At 42.1% G+C, this 21,612-nt stretch overlaps 1 protein-coding gene and 1 long non-coding RNA gene across 2 annotated transcripts in view; one reads left to right on the forward strand and one right to left on the reverse strand.

The window, feature by feature from the left end:
- The first annotated feature begins 1,075 nt into the window (after positions 1 to 1,075).
- LOC310698887 lies at positions 1,076 to 4,060 on the forward strand. Its single transcript, XR_014521780.1, has 2 exons — positions 1,076 to 1,562; positions 1,595 to 4,060. It is a non-coding gene; the product is annotated as an uncharacterized lncRNA (long non-coding RNA).
- A 2,217-nt stretch (positions 4,061 to 6,277) lies between these two features.
- Positions 6,278 to 21,612, reverse strand: part of NRK (Nik related kinase) — a 128,070-nt gene continuing 112,735 nt past the window's right edge. Inside the window, exons 29-31 of the mRNA XM_083486259.1 lie at positions 19,188 to 19,347; positions 9,198 to 9,337; positions 6,278 to 7,081 (exon numbers count right to left, since the gene is read on the reverse strand). Coding sequence (XP_083342385.1) covers positions 6,998 to 7,081; positions 9,198 to 9,337; positions 19,188 to 19,347 — 384 coding nt within the window. The 3' untranslated portion in view covers positions 6,278 to 6,997. The remainder of the gene's footprint in view (positions 7,082 to 9,197; positions 9,338 to 19,187; positions 19,348 to 21,612) is intronic.

A 21,612-nucleotide genomic window follows, 5' to 3' on the forward strand; every position in this document is an offset into this window, starting at 1 on the left:
GACTATTCTCAATTACTATTGGTAGTAATAGAAGGAGACCTATTCCACTGGCATAGTAAGTGGAACATAGGAGAAGTTGCAGGATCCATTCTCGTGGAGGATCTTGATGCATGTTCTTTGAATGCCTGGGAGGGAATATGGCCTCCCCCTGCTTAGAATCTCCCTAAATTTGCTTTGCTAGGGGTTTATTTAATTTGTATGCTGCCCTTCACCCAAATACAAAACAAAAAGAAACCAATACCCCACCCCACAAACACATTTTAAAAGACATAGGATGTTAATCAGCAAAAGAGGAATGATTTTTCCTGGCACCTAAAGGTGTATAAGGAAGGTGCCAGGCACATGTCCTGGAGGAGAGCATTCCACAAGCGTGTAGCCACTGCAGAAAAGGTCTGTTCTCATGTTGCCACCCTCTGGACCTCTCATGAGGGAGGCTCATGAAGAGGATGAAAGCAGGGTCCAGGCAGAAAGGTTCACATGGAGAAAGGTGGTCTTTGGGGTACTGCAGACCTGAACCAGTTAAGGTTTTGCAGGTTAAGCCAGCACTTTGAATTGGGCCTGGAAAGTAACTGTCATTCAGTGCAGTCAGGCCACAATTGATGTAATGTGCTCAAACCACTTTGCCCTGGTGAACAACCTGGCTGCTGGATTCTGCGCCAGCTGGTGTTTCCAAACTGTGTTCAGTGCAAGCACTACATACAACACGTTGTTTAGTGCGGTCAGGCCAGGATTGATGTAATGTGCTCAAACCATCTTGCCCTGGTGAACAACCTGGCTGCTGGATTCTGCACCAGCTGGACATTACTAATTTAAGACTCTTAATTTTAATGGTTTTATCTGAGTATACACCATAGATTTAAGCACATAGCTTCCCCCCAAGAATCCTTGGAGCAGTGGTTTGTTAAGGGTGCTGGGAACTGCATATTTGTGAAGTGTAAACTACCGTTCCCCATATTCTTTTGAGGAGGAGGAAATGACCTTTAAATCTTGGAGATAGTTGGTACAACTCAGAGAATGGGAGTGATTTCTGTATTGTTTTTTCAAAGCACTGGCTCATGTTGAATACATGAGCACTGGCTCATGTTGAATACTGTGCTCTTCCAACAGAAATAAAATTGAATCAGGTGTGCTTAGTTCTGTTCTGCTCTAATTATACTTGACATTATATTAGTTATCACCAGAATGTAAGGGTTAAAAGAAATCCAGTTTTCTGCTGAGAATATTGCTTTATTTTTGCTGTTACAAATATACAATTTGGACATTAAAGAACAATTAGTATAAAATAAAAAATTCCCAATGACATACAGTACATTGCATTTATTGTTTTCACTTTCTGGATTCACAGGTTTGGGCTAGAACAATGCAGCTTGCAAAATAAATGTAAGTGCACAATTTATTGCTTTCATTACTTTTTTTACAACAGTAAATTACAAATATGGAGAATTCTTTTTAAAAAAGCAGTTGTGGGAATGACTAGGACATCAGTGTTGCTGGATTCTTATTAATAATTATATTCTCTCCCTAGAGCATTTTATCCTGAATAATTATTTCACTTAAATTTTGTTTTCGAAAAGCAAGCAAGCAAGCAAGCAAGCAAGCAAGCAAGCAAGCAAGCAAGCAAACATAGAAACAAGAGCAGAGTTTTTAAGGCTGCGATCCCAACTCTGGTGGCCTGAAAATAAGCCCCATTGAATTAAATAGGGTTTAGTTCTGAGTTAGGATTGTGTTACTCTTCTCAAGGCTCCCTGTGCATGTATCCTATCTGACTTGCTTACACAGCAGCTAGATTATGCCTGGTATCTATTGAACATTCATTCTGATTTGGTAGCTGGGAGGTTATAATGATAATCAACAGTTATCCTGCTTTACTTGCTTGTAATCTTCCCATTGACCTTAAGTCTTCATAAGTCTTCCTGCTAATCAATTCTCAGTATGTTTCCATGCAAGTAACTGCAAAAAGTCATTAGAAAAAGATAAAATTGTTGGGCAAGGACTGGGAATGTTGTGTCTCGGAAATCCTGAAAGGCTGCCAGCTGTCAGTGCAGCCCATATTGGTCCAACTCAGTTTAAGGTAGCTTCCTGTATTCCTTTTGTGTGCAATTTTACTCAAAAGTAACTCTAATGGAGTTGAAACTTGCTTGCAAGAAATTGGGTATGGAATCACTCAGCATCCTGATAATTCACCAACATTTGCCTTTCTATTTTCTTCTTCTTAGTGACATTTCACATACCCTTCCTGACCATTCACCATATTTTTCGCTCTATAAGACGCACCAGACCACAAGACGCACCTAATTTTGGGAGGAGGAAAACAAGAGGGAAAAAAATTCTGAATCCCAGAAGCCAGAACAGCAAGAGGGATCACTGTGCAGTGAAAGCAGCGATCCCTCTTGCTGTTCTGGCTTCTGGGATAGCTGCGCAGCCTGCATTCACTTCATAAGACGCACACACATTTCCCCTTACTTTTTAGGAGGGAAAAAGTGAGTCTTATAGAGCAAAAAATACGGTATTCATTTCTCCCTACTGGCATTGATTGACTCTCACAACATTGCTCTTCCTAACTGTTGCATTAAGTGTGAACTATGAAAAAACCTCGGCTTTTTGATCTACCATTTCTTAGGAATAACAGATCCCTATCAACTAGCTTTTGTTAATCCCATAGCAAAAGAATAATGTCTAAAGACTGCTTATCCCACGGCAAACTAATAATAAAGATAACAGTACATATTCTTACACTGCAGTTCTATGTGTTTTCTCAGGCATTGGTCCTGCTGTGGTCAGTGGGGCTTCCTCCTTGGTAAGTGTGTGTAGGGATGCAGCCATAATGTCCAGTTTGTGTTCTCTGCAAGACCTCACAGACTACAGTTCCCATCGGCCACAGCCAGCATTCAGTCAGATATTTAGTCTAATAACATCTGTAGGGTGCCATGCTGGCCATCCCTGCAATAAACCATCCTTAACTATTTATCATGAGTGTACAGATTGCTCCTGCCTTGCTAGTGCATGGGAGCAAAAAACCACGATTCTTGGCTTAGTTTGGCAATCGAGCCAGGGCTCACAGTTTGCTTTCCCTAAAGCAAAACCTGATATGCAAGCCAAGGTTTGCTCTTGGCATAACCACTGTAGTTTGCTTGGAGTCAAACAACCACAATACCTAGTTCAGATGCAATCGCAGCCAAGGGTTGTGGAGGTTTTTTTCCTCCCACTTGCAAAAAGGAGGGGAGCAAAACATGAGCAATCTGCATGTTCTCAATGAACCATTAACCAAAACTTACAGTGACACGTGAATGCAACATGGAGAAGTGGCAACTTAAATAAAATATTGGGTGGCATGTGGCAGGTAAGCTCCACCCCACAAAATCAATCACGGAACACAGCACACACATACCATTTGAATGGCAATGCCCATCAACTGGGAGGGGGGAGGACTGGCCCCCTCAAATAATTTATGGAGGGAGCTGAAGGGACCTTTGCCTGTAGGAGTTAGCTCCTATCGCAGCCTGTATATCTGCTGTTTTTTGTGCGAACTTTGAACCATCAGAGACTTGGGAGAGAAAAGCCTTCATCCCTACATACCCTACATAGCCTTTGCCACACATCCCCATACCATCCTATTTTCTCTACTGATAATTCTGTAATTCAGGAGGGAAATTCTGCTGTTGCTCTTTGCCCATCCCATAGATACACTCTTATAAAAAAAGAAAAGAAAAAAGTTAGCAAACCAACGGACTGAGCTACATAGGAAGCTGCCTTAAATCAAGTCAGACCAGTGGTTCATCTGCTAATCATCACTGGCTGGGAATGGTTCTCCAGGGTTACAGACAAAGGTCTTGCCCTAAACATACCTGGAGAATTCGCAGATTGAACCTAGAACCTTTTGTATGCAAAGCGATTGCCCAACTACAGAGAGCTAAGGCCCTTTCCCAGCCACGTAGCTCAAAGTGGAGGAATCATTTATCTCATTATGTATACCTGAAGCCTCTGAAACTTTTATATACCAATTACAACTGATGATATTAAATCAACTGAAATTTCCCCTTTTCATTTAAACACATTTTTTTTTATTAAAAAAAAGCATTATAAAAACAAGTTGGATAAGTCCTGGTGAACACTTGGCTTTCAGTGATGACCATTTGTTAACTTAAAGTAGTTTTCTAAAAGAGAAAGCAAAAGATGGTTTCAGAATGTCAGGGTGACTTGCAGCTCTGCTGGTCCTTTGACTGAAATTGACAAAATGCTAACAAATTTCAAGCCCTTTCTTCACAAAGTTCCACACTGATTTCCATGCGGTTTATTTGCAGATGATAGTTTCAACCAAACAAGGGCCATTGCAAGCAAGTTCAGCTAAATATCTTAGGAAGTTAGAGGTTTTTGGCATTTGATGATCTGTCTCCCGAAGTTCACTTTTGTGTGTGTGTGTACAACTGCCTGAGGCAGTTCCCCCGACAGTTGCGAGACATGTTTTTGCATCTATTTGCATCCAAATGTCCTGGAAAATACCTGGATCTTGGATCCTTTCTTGAGTCTCAGCAACTGAGTTAGAATAGTGGACTGACTGACTCAATTAACTCAGTCAGTAGAGCATGAGACTCTTAACCTCACGGTCAAGGGTTCAAGCGCCACGTTGGGCACAAGAGTCCTGCCTTGCAGAGGGTCAGACTAGATGGCCCTCATGGTCCCTTCCAATTCTACAATTCTATGAAATCACAAAAGGCAGGAACACAAACTATGTGACAACACAACTGGACTCCCCTTCTGCAAGTTAAAGGTACTGAAGCAAATCACAACTTCACAAGTGACCTACAGCCCATCCTTAGGAATACTGAGAAAAGCAGTTGAGGGAATACCATTGTCAGCACACAGACAGCTACCCAGCTTGAAATTACCACTCGCTGGCAATCAGTTGACTAGGGGACACATCAAGGGGTGGGATCCTGTAGCAAACCAAGGAACCCTTTTAAATAATTAGATTTTAAATCATTAGATAAGCTCACAAACCACTTCTGGTCATATATATATATATACTGACTCCTTATGTCAGTAATGCTCAGATGAGATCCTGATCAAGAAAGAGAATGACTTGATGCAAATCTGACACAAATAGCAAGAAGGCCAACCAACCAACTGATGGGTGAACCTTTGACTATCCTAGCCATTCCATCAAGGGCCTCAAAATGGCTATCTCCTCCATCAAATTCTGGGAGGAAGATACAGTGTGAAATTGTGCAATAGGAGCAGATGCAAAAAGCAAACAAATGTGTAATTTCAAGAAGCAAAGATCACAGCGGGAGGTTTCCACTTCTTGTAAAACACGATGGAATAAATAAAAGGGGCATCGCTTTAAGGTGGAGACTCTAACAATGGATACTGCTTCGGCATTGGCTTCCTTGCAGTTGCTTAATCTGGTGTAGTTAGCCATACTCAGACAAAGCTTCAGCTTGTAGAATAAAATCAAAGAACTTTCTCAGACACCCGAAGTCAACCTGATCAGAGCACTCCAATATCTGTTCTGCATATTTTAGCAATTAACTAAAATCGTTATAGCTTTGCATAGGTACATAGGGAGTTGCCTTAGTCAGGCTAGCTAGTGCAGTATTTTATGGTTTTGACAAGCATTATCTCTCCAGTTTTTTCCAGTCATAATGCTGAGATAATGCCAAGGACGGAATCTGAAACCACCCGCAAACATAAAATGTGTTACCGAGTCACAGTGTCCTTTGAAAATACATCTGTCTGAACATCATCCGAAGGTCATCTTATGTGACCTTGCAGCTTCTGTTCTGGAACATCTCTATATTAATTTTAAAATACTTAATTTCCCCAACCTCCTATTCCCCTCCACCCCCACCCCAATAAAGACTGCTGTATATCTATCTTGGATAAAAAATATTTCGTATCAAGTTTTCAGTTATTATATAATCATAGTATGTAGTACTTTTTATAGTGCTTTGCATTTTTCAAAGTATTGCATGAACTTTAGCTAAGTCACAATTGCACATGTAAACCTGAAAGCTGAAGTCTGGAGTAGCCCAAAATATAAACCCCTGAGAATATAATTTCATGGTGGAAAAACACCAGTGTGTCACTATTGCTCAGACATAATTCATACACAATGCGTATCAGGAGTTTTCTTGTTTTAAAAGGCTAATCAGCTGGCAAATTCTGCTGTGTTAAGCTCCCACTGAAATGAGCAGGAACCACCCTCAATTCAGCAAGAAGTCCCCAGTGAACTGTGGACCTTGTTCCTTTGGGTTGAGAAAAGAACATATTTACAGACTTATACATAAATAGCAATTTCTATTGAAACCAGATTAAGTCACCCAAAAAACTAGAAGGAGCTTGGATGCTGCACTTGAAGTAAGGGCCACTAGTGCAAGCAAAATTTGTAGGATCCATCTACAAACACCCCATGTCTGAAAGCAATACATTGCTGTTTAAAATATCATTAGAAATACATTATACAGTAATAGTGTATATAGCAGTGTACTGTCATTACGTATACAAGGTTTCAAAACCTGATAAAAATCAGGATGTCTCCAGGAGAACCCAGCAGCCCCAAATGACTTACGGGTAACAGATCACTGGGGACTTCTCCCGGACTTGCCCCGACTGAAAAAGGAATCCAATAAGTCATTTTTGCAGAGAAGTAAAAGTTATCCCTTGTAAGTTCTGAGATGAAGATGAATACTTCTGGCTAAGATTTTTCAAGAAGAGCAAAAGGATACAAAACCAATTTAACATCAAGTGGATTTCCAGCTCACAGCAAGACATATATCTGCATATTGTTGTCCAGAATGAAAAGATAAAACACTTAGCAAAACAACATTACAATATTTATGTGAAAAGAAAAGAAAATCGAACTTTTCCACAGCTGAAGGATGGTATAATGATGGTAGGGCTCTTGTTACTCCTTGTGGAAAAATATGGAAATGTCTGCAACCGGCTTCCTTTTTACATCCAGTGGGAAAGATCAAACGATATTTCATCCTGATGTGATTTACCAGTTGAATAGTATGTTCTGGCCAAGTGTCATAAAGTATATTTGACTGCTGCCTCCAGACTGAACAGATGCAAAGAACACCTTGAGAAGAAATTGGGGGGGGGGGGGGAACTAATGTTATTTTATGTTGTTAAGAACATTTTAGCCATATCTGAGAATGTGGCATATACATCTACACACACACACACACACACACACACACACACACTTCATGTTAATTCAAAGAGATATGAATTTCTTTTACTGTTTTAAAAATACAAAAACTGTCTAGTTGAATCAGACCAAATTTCACCAGCTCCAATGTTCTGCATCCTAAAGCAGCAAGCCCAATGCACCTTGGTGTTTACAAGCAATACATGAAAGTTTGTCCAAAGGATCTGGCATAAAGATGTGCGCTGCAGCAAAAGGAGATTCAACTCAGTGACCAATACTGGTCCTAGGCATCTTTGTAATTATTATTTTTTCCCTCATTCATTTTTTAAAGGCGTCAAAGTAATGAATCTCATAAGCTAATTACACAGAAGCACTTCCTTTTGTTTGTCATGCTGATTATTATTAAAAGGGCTACATTAATTGTCACTGCATGATGTATTCTCCATTCACACACATCAGAAAAGAAGATACTTAGAACCATTTATCAATGGCTTCAAGTGGGCGGTAGGCTTAGTTTTAAAAGAAACAACAATTTTCTCAAGAAACTACAGGATAGATATGGAGTGTGGCTAACGTCATGTGTGCACAGGATGGATTCAAAAGCCACTGGTAGGAGTAAATGGTTATGTGCACAGATAGCTCTGAAGTTCAACTTCTGGATCTTCAGCAACAGAGTAGTCTGCCCAGACCACAGGGCTGTCTGGGCCTGATAGGAATTGGAAGCCCAACAGCTTATGGCATCAGCTTCTAGAAAGCTGGCTTAGACCCTCCTAGACTTGATGGACCAATGCTGTGATTCAGCAATTGACAAATGAGTGTTAATGGTGGTTGATGGCTTTTCAATAGATCAAAGGGCTAGAAGAATATTATTGACCGATTTATTGATTGGACTTATTAGCTCCTTGTTACCCAAAGGTCTCCATGCAATTCACAGCACATTTAAACATAAACAAAGACAAATTATACCATAATCAGGCACACACAACATTCCTACAATTCATTTGCATATGGATGTTCCCCCCTGGGACCATGGGGGGAAAGAAGGGCAAATAATAAATTAAAATAACATGACACCACCACCAAACAACACCCCATTAAAATTGGGAAATTTCTCAAGAATGTTCTGATTTTTATTTATTTTTTTAAAAAAGGGAAAGGAAATTTGATGCCTTTCCCAAGCCTGAGTGTATCTGTGTAAAATAACAGAAACAGGTTTTTGGATATTAAAACAAGACAAAACAAAACAAAAGACAAAACAAAACTGCAGTTTGAGAGAGATTCAGAGAGCCGAGTTGGGAGGTATAAGCTGAAAACATCTGGGGATATGATCACAAAAAGCAGTGGATCTGCTACTTGCAGGAGTGCTTAAGTTATTCGTGCTCTGCCTGTACATGTGTGAATAAATCCAAACATTACAAAACACCAAGAGGTTGGCAGTGATCTTCGCTTTCTAAAGAAGCCAAACTCAGGCAACATCTCAGTTCATGGAAAAGTGGAAAGTGCTCAACTAGGGCTGTCTTACCCATAGGTGCTAGAGGTGTGGGGCACCCGGGCGCCAGGCCGAGAGTCTGGGGCCCAAGAGTTGAGTCCGGGGAAGAGCCCACCCGTTGGTTGGAGTGCTGTGGTGGGCTCTTGTGCTGCGGGCGGCTCTGCGCTGTGAGTTTGGGGGCGACCGAGCCAGCGAGACGCTGAGGTGGCTGGCTGGCTCTGCCCTCCTGTGCACCTGGGACTGGGCAACCGGGGGGTGGTCACCGGGTAGATCTTTGCACCCCGGTGCAACATATGCTTAAGACAGCCCTGTGCCCAATGATAGGTTCCCTTTTGCAGGGATTTTTCAGGCAGGCAAAGGTACTCCAACAATACCTTCTGAGAGCAGAGCTCCCTCCCTCAGCAGCTGTAAACAACTGGCAGCTTGCTGACCCTCTCCCAAGCCCCCTCCCCAATCTGATGTAGAAGAAAACCAACTCTCATGAAGAAGAGAACCAACACAACTAATTGTTTTTCTTACGTTGGCGTGTGATCTTGCAGCGTTTAGCACACGTACCTTATCGTTCCTTTCACAAAGAAACTTCAGCTTCTGCGCTTTCTTGTGCATAAACACACCTTCCAGGCTTCCCGTCTCCACCGAGCGCAGTTCAATAGCTTTCTCTCCCCAGCCCATAACTTGGTTCGATTGAAGGTAGGCTTAAAGAACACACAAAGGAGCGGATGTTAGTAGAGTAAAACGAAGAAACAAAGAAGGCAGGGAGGGACAAAAAGAAGAAGAAGATCGTTCTTAGGGGTTTTTTTTTTTAAAAAGGGAGTTTGTCAAGGATGTGGGAATGTTGTGTGGTTGGGGGTTTTTTTTTTTTGTAAACAATATAAAACAAATACCGTATTTGGTAACTGTACAAATAGTGAATTATGTGTTGAATATGAAATTATGAATTATGTAGACCAGTGAAAGTTCAGACAGGGTGGAGGGTGAAAAGTTACCTGAGAAATTAAGATTAATCATGGTTCTGATTGGTTCACAGTGCTCATGGGAGCACAGAGTCCATTGATGTCAACCCAAAAGCCCAGGTCTGTCCCGATACTGGGATATGCAGTTATTGTAGCTTATAGTGTCCAAAAACAGGCATACTGTGCTGGCCATGCAATTATTATGTTTTAGCATTGCTCTCACAGGTGCATGATGCCAGCAGTGTGGCGAGGGGCAAACCATAAAAATAAACAGAGGAAATTTGCAAGCTTGGTTTAGTCCCCTCCACCTACAAGCTTATTGACCCATTGAAATTAGGCCATCCTGCCAGGCCACTGTGGCCAAAGTACGAGTTGCCAGGCATCCCCTTACAGCATAGTCATGTGGGAAGAAGATGGCATTGGAACTGGGCTATGGCTGGGGGGCAAACATCACTTCCCGGAGCCCCAGGTGAGCAGAGATTAATGTAAAATAATAATAATGCCAAGTTGCATAGAATGAGCCTGCACCATCAGTTCCCTTTATAACTCATAACTGATGTTTTCATTTTCCAGAATGCCTTTATTCTGACCAATTAAAACATCTCAAAATGGTCCTCAAACATTTGAGTTCACCAGAACTCTTCGTCAGGTCCAATGTTAAGCAAAGCAGTGTGCAAGTATGACAAGGAAGCTGCCTTGGAATTGAAGCCATAATGTCTGCATTGATCAAAGGTTTGTTCTTGTTGTCTAGTCTTAGAAGGGGTGTGGCTATGGACTGTCTGTCAGAATTTATCTCTGCATCGCACTTTCCCAATAAGAGAATCTAGAGGATGTCTCAGCTCACTAAGAGTTGGCATTTGCATTGCTTCCTTCCTTAATATGCAGCCAGAGCTTTATATGCTATCAAACAGAATTTTGGGTTGGTCAAGATTCCTCTCCTTACCCATCTCCCATGTGTGTGGAGAAACTATTATGAATCATGGTTCACCTCCTGCTTCCTTGCCCTAGGCAGGACACTTGAAACTGGTTTAGTGGTACAGTAACAACATCTCCCAAGGGAACAGTAAATGTGTTTGCATTGGTATTGTGGAGGAGCCCTTATACAGTGGTGCCTCGCAAGACGAAAAGAATCCGTTCTGTGATTCTCTTCGTCTAGCAATTTTTTCGTCTTGCGAAGCAAGCCCATTGACGGATTAGCGGATTAGCGCTATTAGCGGCTTATCGGCTGATCAGATCAGCTGATAAGCGGCTTAGCGGCTTAGAAAAGGGGGGGGGGAGGAAAAAAACCCGCAGGAACTCGCAAGACATTTTCGTCTTGCGAAGCAAGCCCATAGGAGATTCGTTTTGCGAAGCACCTCCAAAATGGAAAACTCTTTCGTCTAGCAAGTTTTCCGTCTTGCGAGGCATTCGTCTTGCGGGGCACCACTGTATCTTTAACTGAATTCTCATTGCCTTCACCAAGTAGAACTCTCAGGATTCTTTGAGCAAAGGTGTCACAGTGTTATACTAAACTTTCCAGGTTAAATATAATTCTCAGGGAGGCTGCAACAGTTTGGGCCAGGTTTCTTCCATTTCCACAGAACAAGGCTATAGTTAGTTGACATTTCTAGAGCATCCTCAGAAGTGTGCTGGCAACCAGAGAACACGGGATGTGTGTTTCCTCCAGGGCAAGTCTGAACTTGCCTGATCTATTGTTAAAGTATCATGTTGTAGCTTGGTCTTCCTATAAATATATAGCTAACTCTGTTGTTAGATGCTTGAGAATCAGTCTCCGTACCAAGAGATTCTGGATTTCTAACCCAGAAACTTCTGGGTGGGTTTGTTTTTTTACTACAATTCTCCTGCAATGAAGTGAGATACAATCTAGTTGCCTATTACTCCAGTTTTTGCTGATACAAAATTCTGGACATTTGGAGCACAGGAAACCACCTTACACTGGGTCTGACAAATGGCTGTGCAGCTCAGAAGTGCCTACATTGACTGGCAGAAACTGTATGGTGCAGTGGTTAAGAGCAGTAGACTCATAATCTGATGAACTGGGTTCATGTCTCTGCTCCTCCACATGCAGCTGTTGGGTGACCTTGGGCTAGTCACACTTATCTGAAGTTTCTCAGCCCCACTCACTTCACAGAGTGTTGTGGGGGAGGATGGGAAAGGAGATTGTTAGCCACTTTGAGACTCCTTCGGGTAGTGATAAAGCAGGATATTAAATCCAAACTCCCCTCCTCCTCCTCCTCCTCCTCCTCCTCCTCCTCCTCCTCCTCCTCCTTCTTCTTCTTCTTCTTCTTGATTTCAGACAGGGGACATTCCTAGCTCTACTAGCAGATGCCAAGGATTGAACCTGGAATCTTCTGTATGCAAGGCAGATATGCTACCACTGAACCATAGCCTTTCTCTGTGATGACCCTGTTAGGATAATTCTATTTCCTTTGTGCATTTGTAAATTTCTACTTAAAGTAAATCTGTGCATTCCATTCTTTTTGCAAGAAAATAATATGGAACATTTTAACCAAATTTATCTGCCCACTTGTATTTTCAGCCACATTGCTAAGAAAATATAAGAGGGACATGCAAAACTAAGCATGGTTTCAAACTGGAGGGGGGAACCATGCGTTGAGATTCCTGGCAGAATCCGAGACTGGCAGAATCCGAGACCAGGGAGAAGAGTCGGTGGAAGAAGATTGGAAAAAGTTTAAAGACTATTTACAGAAATACTGTAAAATTAATGAATGTTAGAAAAATGTTGGAATGAAGTTATATGGCTTTAGTAGAAATGTCATAAGGAATTAAGTATAAATAGATTAATAGAGTACTAAAGGGAAAAATAAGGTTAGAATCTGTTAAAAAAATTATAGTATAGAAAACAGAGGAAGATGGAAAGGAATTGCTGAAACAATTAATAGAAGTGGAATACAAAAAGGGAGGTGTGAGGAGGTCGTGGAAATAAGTGAAAGAAAGATAAGATGTTGAAATTGGACTGTGTTTTAAATGGTTTTTGTTTTGTTTTGTTAGTTGTATGTTAGTGTTTTGTAGTGTTTTTTGTACTGTATTGTATTGTTGTATGTTTTTTCTTTTTTGGTTTTTTGTAGTGTTGTGTTTAATTTGTTGGAAAACTAATAAATATAATTTTTTTAAAAAAAGAGATTCCTGCATTGTACAAGGTTAGACTAGATGACCCTAGGGGTCCCCTCCAACTCTACAATTCTATGATCATATCCCTTCCCACTATTTTATCTTCGCTACAATCCTGTGAGGTGGGTAGGAGACAGTGAATGTCCCAAGATTTCCCAGTGAGTTTCAACTTTCCCCACCCTAATCCAATGCCTTTAACTACAATATTATACTGGCTCTAACCGTTAAAACTCATTACCAGTTTCGATTTCTTAACGAATGCCGCTATTCCTGATAGTAAGAAGAGGAGACTAAGAGGAGATATGATAGCCACCTTCAAAAATCTAGAGGGTTGTTACATGGAGGGTGGAGCAACCTTGTTTTCTCCTGCTCTGAAGAGTAGGACTCAAACCAGGATAATGAGAAGTAAAAACTCTCCCACGGATTCCAGAGATGTTATAGAAGCCATGACAGTTAACTACGATAACTAGAATAAAACGGATATACAGTGGTGCCCCGCAAGACGAATGCCTCGCAAGACGAAAAACTCGCAAGACGAAAGAGTTTTCTGTTTTTTGAGTCGTTCCGCAAGACGAATTTCCCTATGGGCTTGCTTCGCAAGACGAAACGTCTTGCGAGTTTGTTTCCTTTTTCTTAAAGCAGCTAAGCCGTTAATAGCCGCTAAGCCGCTAATAGCCGTGCTTCGCAAGACAAAAAAACCGCAAGACGAAGAGACTCGCGGAACGGATTAATTTCATCTTGCAAGGCACCACTGTATGCTTGTAGTGTAGATTTTGAGAGGTCCCACTTTTGGATAAGGTAAATTTCAAACTTTCAGCTTTTGTTTCCATTTGAGAGGGGATGTTGTGTTTCTAAAATATCATCCTCTCTTCCTGTCCGACAAAGCCCTGTCTTTTAGTTGTACACCTCTAGAATAGTCAATAAATTAAATACTGGAGTTCTATAATTTTAATTTCCCTATGGAGTCAAGTTTCCTCATTCCAATTACTAAATTGGCTACATACCTTCTGTCAGCTTAAAATGAGTAAGATGGGTTTTCCTTGACCTGCATCTATAAATTATATTTCATCCCTTACTAATTTTTGCAAAGGCCTAGACATTTCTTTTTCTTCCTAACATTGTGTAAGTAGCAGCTAGTTGCAATTCAGAGCTAGTCCATATTCCTACAAACTTCAAGACAATTGGGTGGCTATGGGGATCTGTCAAAAAGAACAATTTAGCCTTTAAACGGCTCAGGGCAGCAACATCTCAAAGACTCTCTCTTCCCATATGCAGTGACCCAAGACTTGCAATCGTCATCTGAGGCCCTTCTTCATGTGCTTCCTCCATATGAGCTAACGCCTAGGGGCTGTGGGGGCTTCAGCCCCACAAAAAATACTGCAATACACTCTACATGGGGCTACCTGTGAAGGTGACTCGGAAACTACAACTAATCCAGAATGCGGCAGCTAGACTGGTGACTGGGAGTGGCCACAGGGATCACGTAAAGGATCTTCACTGGCTCCCAGTACGTTTCCAAGCACAATTCAAAATGTTGGTGCTTACCATTAAAGCCCCAAACAGCCTCAGCCCTGTATGCCTGAAGGAGTGTCTCCACCCCCATTGTCCAACCCTGACATGAGGTCCTCCTCTGTGGGTCTTCTGCTGGTTCCCTCACTGTGAGAAGTGAAGTTACAACGGAACCAAGCAGAAGGCCCTCTTGGCAGTGGCACCCTCCCTGTGGAATGCCCTCCCATCAGATGTTAAGGAGATAAAGTATTACACAACTTTTAGAAGACACCTGAAGGCAGCCCTGTATCTGGAAAATTTTAATGTTTGATACTTTACCATGTTTTATATATCCTGTAAGCCGCCCAGAGTAGGAAACCCAGCCAGATCGGTGGACGGGGTATAAATAATAAAATTATTATTATTGTTTATTATTATTATTATTATACAGGGTTTATTGTCTGTCTCTTTGGTTATAAGTCACTTTGAGTGGCCCTGGGCAAGACAAAGCTAATGAGAAACTTAACCACAAATAAACAAGGAAAGAAAGATTTCTCTTGTTGGAACCTAGTCAAGCCTAGTAAACCCCATTAAATAATGTCAATGGAAGCCCATCTTGTCTATCTTCTTCTCACATTGGCCAACCTGATGTTATTGTGTTATTGTTATATCTACAGGAAGCCTGCAAATGGGAGTGAAGTGCAATGTGATTTCCCAGAAACTGGTATTCAGAGGAGTACCACTTCCAATATGGGAGGTGGTCCACAGCTGTGGTTCATGATTAGTTGCCATTGGCAACCTTATCTCCATGGTCTTGTCTTAACCCTCTGTTAAAATCAACAATGAACTAATTCTCACAACATTCTAGTGAATTTGGTTGATCCATGACACCCTCCAACATTTCTCCGATGAACATAGGGATGTCCTATTCAATTAATAATAATAAGGATGATGATGGATGGCGGCTAATGGATTGAAGTTGAATCCTGACAAGACAGAAGTACTGTTTTTGGGGGACAGGGGGCGGGCTGGTGTGGAGGACTCCCTGGTCCTGAATAGGGTAACTGTGCCCCTGAAGGACCAGGTGCGCAGCCTGGGAGTCATTTTGGACTCACAGCTGTCCATGGAGGCAGGTCAATTCTGTATCCAGGGCAGCTGTCTACCAGCTCCACCTGGTACGCAGGCTGAGACCCTACCTGCCCGCGGACTGTCTCGCCAGAGTGGTGCATGTTCTGGTTATCTCCCGCTTGGACTACTGCAATGCGCTCTACGTGGGGCTACCTTTGAAGGTGACTCAGAAACTACAACTAATCCAGAATGCGGCAGCTAGACTGGTGACTGGGAGCAGCCGCCGAGACCACATAACACCGGTCTTGAAAGACCTACGTAAAGGATCTTCACTGGCTCCCAGTATGTTTCCGATCACAATTCAAAGTGCTGGTGTTGACCTTTAAAGCCCTAAACGGCCTCGGCCCAGCATACCTGAAGGAGCATTTCGGGGTAGGGGGAAGCCACCAATATGGCAGAAGATGGTCATCAGGTGGGGATGAGCAAGCAAGCATTGGACCACATTCGTCCTCACATCTGCCATTAGTTTATCACCAACCCCTTCTGGGACAGAGAGGGAGACGGGTTGGTGAACAATGCATATGGCATTGGTAAGAGAAAGGAGGTTCAGGGAGCTCTCAGTTGTGGGCTGACCGTTCTGACCCCTCAGTGCTGGTTGGCTACCAGTACCAGGCAGGAGAGGGGAAACTTATGATGCTGTGATACCAAGGGCATAGGTAAATTTATTATTCTTAAAATAAAAAATTCCTTCCAGTAGCACCTTAAAGACCAACTAAGTTAGTTCTTGGTATGAGCTTTCGTGTGCATGCACACTTCTTCAGAACTTTATTATTCTTATTCACCCTCACCACCACCACCATCATAAATTAGCAGCTTAATGCCAACCTAGACTTCTAAGCAGTTTATGAAGTAAACCCTAGTAAGCATCCTAGTTCCACTAAAGCAACATACCAATTTAAGCAGAAGACTCAGTTGGAAATGAAGGAAATGCTTCTTTAATTGTACTAGAAGGTCACAGAGTGAGTTAATTGGATGTTGCCACTAGAACGCCACAGCTGCATCATATCAGTTTGAGGGTGTTTTATGTGGGAACAGATACTAGAGTAAAAGAACTTCAGAAACAAAGGCCATCTGTCTGTGAAAAACAAGTTTGTTTTCTCAGTCATTATCATCAGGTAGTGTCAGCAATGTAGGATGGACTGAATTGGGAAATGTTCCTTATAGGGGAAAATATGCTGTCTGAAACACTTCTGGAATAAAATACCTTCTTGTTTTTTCTTTCTACTTTAAAGAGTCCTTCAAAGAGTCTTCTAGGAGACACCACTTCTATTCCCCTCACAAGGCAACAATTCCTACCAGAGTGGTTTAACCCTGGCAATTGTAGCTCTGGGAGGGAACTAGATGTCTCCTAAAAGCTCTCAGCACCCTTGACAAACTACAGTTCCCAGGTCTTTATGTTTTTCTCCCTTTCTTCTCTGCTGCACCTCAAACACTGTCATATATTCCTAATTTAGGCCAATGTGAATTAGAGAAAGATACCACAGCACAGAGTTTGCTTAGAAATGTCGGCCGTGGCATGGGGCTGGGGGAGAAACCAGTTTGGGAAACCTTTGGAAAGTGGATCGCAGCCTGAAGATTGGTCCATTTCGTTTGGGAAACAGTTCCAAGAATACTGACAGAATCTCCTTAGAGCATTGGGTGGGGAGCAACAGAGTGATCTTGGCATGGATTTGGGAGCCACCAGTATGATCCAGTAGATGAGAACTTTGGTATTTTCCCTAGAATTTGCAACATTAAAGCAATGATGGCATACTAAATGAGACTCTGAGCTACTCTGGTTCATAGGGATTAAAAAAAAAAATTAAAATGCCCCTGATGCAATGCAGCTGCAGCTTTGTGGAGGAAGCAACATGTATGAGACAGGGCTTGGAAGCTAATGCCTAAACCTTAGGAAATCACATTTGCATGGTTTTTTGTTTTGTTTTTAATTTATATTCCGCCCTCCCCAGCCGAAGCTGGGCTCAGAGCGGCTAACAACAGTAAAATGATAAAACATTCTAAAATCATTTCATTATAAAATTAATTCCAATCAAATTAATGGCAACGATTGGCCTAGAAGTTCTGTGAGGATTGCCAAAGGAGGGAGTCAGGCTGTGTCTGGCGGAACAGCTCTGTCTTGCCGGCCCTGCGGAAAGATGTCAAGTCCCGCAGGGCCCTAGTCTCTTGCGACAGAGCGTTCCACCAGATCGGAGCTACAGCCAAAAAAGCCCTGGCTCTGGTTGAGGCCAGCCTAACCTCTCTGTGGCCTGGGACCTTCAAGATGTTTTTGTTTGAAGACCGTAAGTTCCTCTGTGGGACATACCAGGAGAGGCGGCATCTCCCTCTGAAAGGGTGGCAGAAATAGAAAGAGCGGAATGGCAAGGACACAGAACCTGTGGCCTCTGTATTTAAAGTATATTTAAAGAGTTATGGGAACTGTGGGTTTACTCCCTCTCAAAACTACAATTCCCAGCACCCTTAACAAACTACAGCTCCCAGAATTCTTTGGGGATAAGGCCTGAGCTTTAAATGTGTAGCATATACATAGCTCAGCTTCCACTAGCTCAAGTCAGCTTGTCCCTTAAGTCAGGAATAATGGAAAACGGAGTTCAAAAACAACAACATCCATAGTGCCACAGGTTCCCCGTCTCAGCTCCTCAGGACCAGGCCTCAGTGCAGACACCCCTGGCTCTTACATGAATTGCCCACATGACTCTGGCAATGGATTTTTAATGGGGGCTTGGTGATAGTAGGCCCCTGAGGGTGGGGGAGAGACTTATCAATGCCTGCAAGCAAGTATCCAGCCCTGGTGCAGATGACTGGTGCTATTTCAGAGCATGACTGGGCTTTTATGTGCACAGTCCAATTGCTCCATTTAGTCCAGCATGCTATTCACACAGTAGCCAACCATGACTTTACATGCCCTAAGTCTCATACCTGTCAGATTTTTAAAAAGGGATTTATGTTGTTAACATTCCCAAAAGAAAGGCTTCTGGTTTCTTGGGAAATGTTCTTTATTTTATTTTAAAATCATTATAAATGAATTTGTTTAATCCTCTTTTAAAACCATCCAAGTTGGTGGCCACCATCATATCTTGTGGGAGTGAGTTCCACAGTTTAACTGCGCACTGTGTGAAGAAGGAGTTTCTTATGCCCACCCGGAGTGTCCCAGCATTCAGCTTCTTTGGTTGTCCCCGAGTTCTCACATGAGAGGGAGATAAATGCTCTCCAACCAGGTGCAGTGTGCATTTTCCCCAAGCAGAAAAGCCGGTGTACGGACAACAGGAGCAGGGTGATCTGGGGCACATTTCAATTTTCTGTTTAGAAAATTGTTTAGAAAAACAGTGACTTACAGGAAGCATAACAGAGGTTTATTGAACTGTGCATGGAGTGGAGAAAGCAAAGCAATGTTTTTCTCCCTCTGTTGTAATACTGGAAGTCAGAGTCATCCATATGTTGTGAACCAGCCTGAGATCGACAGCTGAAGGGCGGTATGCAAATAATAATAATAATAATAATAATAATAATAGGCATACACCTTCACTGTCCTCTTTTGGGAACCAGCTAAAAACATTTTCGTTTAGGCAAGCCTTTCCACTTATGCAGAATGTTGACATGTGTTTTAATCTGGTTTCAGCTTATTGTTGGATTTAATTATTATGTTTTGATTGTTTTAGATAATTGCTTTTGCTGATAACTTCATTGTTTTGTTCTTTTTGAGGTAGTTGTTGTTTAAGGATCAAGTGGCATATGACTCAGCTGGCCACTGTGAGAGCAAGACACAGAATTAGATGGGCTTTGGGCCTGATCCTGCTTAGTTTTCATTTTCCCTCCCTCCCGGCAGCTGTGTTCTTTTCATACTTACCTACAGATGCTGGCATTTCTCCCCACTGCAAAACATTTTCCTTTGAGAAACGTCCATATATGTTGATGTAGACCCCTTCATCTTCGTAGGTAAGAAGTAGTTCCATTCCACTGGTATTAGGGAGTATGATAACAGCATGAGGGTGGATATTCCCTTGGATCTGAAACAACATTTTATCGAAATTTATATAATGGAAAACACTGTCATTTTAGCAACCGCAGTCCACCAATCCTGGCCGAGCATTAAAACCAATGAAGATTCTGGGAAACCACAATAATAATAAAAATTGCTTGAAAAAGGTCTATATGCTTCCTGCTGCCATTTGGCGATCTAGAGAGCATAGAAATAGCAAGAAATACTGAGCTACCAAGTGAAAAGCCAACATGGATGGCTTCAAAAGAGAATAAGAAAATTTATTGAGGGTAAGACTATTAATGGCAACTAACCACGCTGGCTATCTTCTACCTCCACTGCCAGTATTTAAAGGGGGAAAAAATATTTAACTATCAAAAAGCATACAATAGTCACTGTCCAAGTCCAATATTTCACTTTGTATTCTGTGTCTTGTGAGCAAAGAGCGATTTCAACGCAGTAAGACTAACAATGGCATTATAGAAAAAGATTATGCATTATACTTCAACTTAGTGATTGCCTTCTTTAAAATATTTGCAAGCAAAATTTTAGAAACCAAACACTAAACCACATAAAACAAAGTCTAAGTTGACAAAGTAATATTAAAGCTATATAGACAGATGCAGATAAATATAGATATGAATGGACAAAGAAAAAACTTTTGTTTTTCTTTTCTCTTAGTGTTTTTCACCAGCATAGCATACATACTTCCTGTTTTACAAAAAGTGAGGGGAAAACTTGGATTAGAATTTAGGCAGTGTGCGAATTTCACATTATCTGACCAACCTTGTTTCCTTTCCAGAACTAACCACTTGGGTGGTGACAGTGTTCTAAGGAGGATTTGGAGAGTCGACTCACTTGGCTTTGCAAGAGAGCTCTGGATAGTTTGCATATATTAAAAGAATTCAGCATCTAAACTTGCAAATATGCAGACAGTGCAATAACACAGCAAAGCTCCCATTGTGTGTCGAGACCCCGCAGCCACCCCCATGTTGGGAATAACTCACACAAGGACACGGATATTAGGTTTATGTTATTGGGCAAATTTTGGCCACAGCTTTATTGAAATTACAGAATGTGAGCTGTATTTGCTTAGGCATTGATTGGACCTGACTATATCTGACTCCCGCCCATTGTGCAGGAAGTCCCAGTAAGGGTAAGCCACCGGTAGGGGGAGCCCTGTTTATGTCCAAGGGAGCCCTCGGATTTTTCCGGTAACAATGTGAACCAACTCAAGCTCCCCCTGGTGTTCCCGTCGGGGTCGTGTCAAGGCCTTAGCCCCCCAGCTGGGCTTCAGAACTAGGTCAACACCACTGGATTCCTTTAACGGAATACCCTTAAGCATAGAGGGGCAGGGGCTGGCCAGGCTCTGACGTGGCCGGGATCCCCCAGGCGACGGGGGACAGTGTCCCCCGCCCCCCGTGGGGAGTGGGTGGCCATGCGGTCCACCGCAACTCCTCCCCACTGGGAAGTGGAGCGGATTTGTTACAGAACAGTTTACTAGTCTGGGTGTCATATTTAGCACGAGCTCAATACACAGTGTAGCACTATTTATTTTTATTCTAAGCACCATTTCCTATTATTCAGCCTCTTTCTTCCACTTTGGAGGGAGAGATTGCCAGCTCCCGTTTCATGTTAGCCTTCGGCCCTGATAGCTTTTATCTCAAAAAAATTCTGCGCTAACTTTAAAAGATGCACTGCACAAAGGTCAATATATCTGCAAGTCAAGCTGGCTACTGCATGGGTAAACTCTCTCAATCGCCTTGGGAAGGAAGGAGAGATCAAGCAGCCTCCTACACACACCTGAAGCAAATAGCAGTGTTCAGATAAGAAGCACTTAAATGAGGGAAATATAAAAGGGTTGTTGGGGTACAGTTAATCTCCTTTTCTCAGCATCAAGGCCCTCATGCCAATGTCTCCTCAGAGGTCTGTTAACCAGAGAAAGAGCCATGTTTACATTCCCTTCTATCTGTGCTGTTTGTTTGGGTCTGCTCCAGATGTTGGCTACAAATTCCATCATCCCTGACTATTGTCCATGCAGATGGGGCTGATGGGAGCTGGAGTCCCAACAACATCTAGGTTGGGGGAGGCTGCACATATTGCTCAAAGTTCATTCAGAAGCTTATGTTCAAAGCATGTCAAACACACACACACACACACACACACACACACACAAATACAGAGGAAAAGCAAGCAGCGTTGAATAAAATATATGCATTCAACTCACTCTCAGAAAAACCTTGTGATTCATACTGTAAAATATTCAAATAACTTTAAGCAATTTATCTCAAAC

Source organism: Podarcis liolepis (genome assembly GCF_965112155.1).
Source record: "Podarcis liolepis genome assembly, chromosome: Z".
Classification (NCBI taxonomy): Eukaryota; Metazoa; Chordata; class Lepidosauria; order Squamata; family Lacertidae; genus Podarcis; species Podarcis liolepis.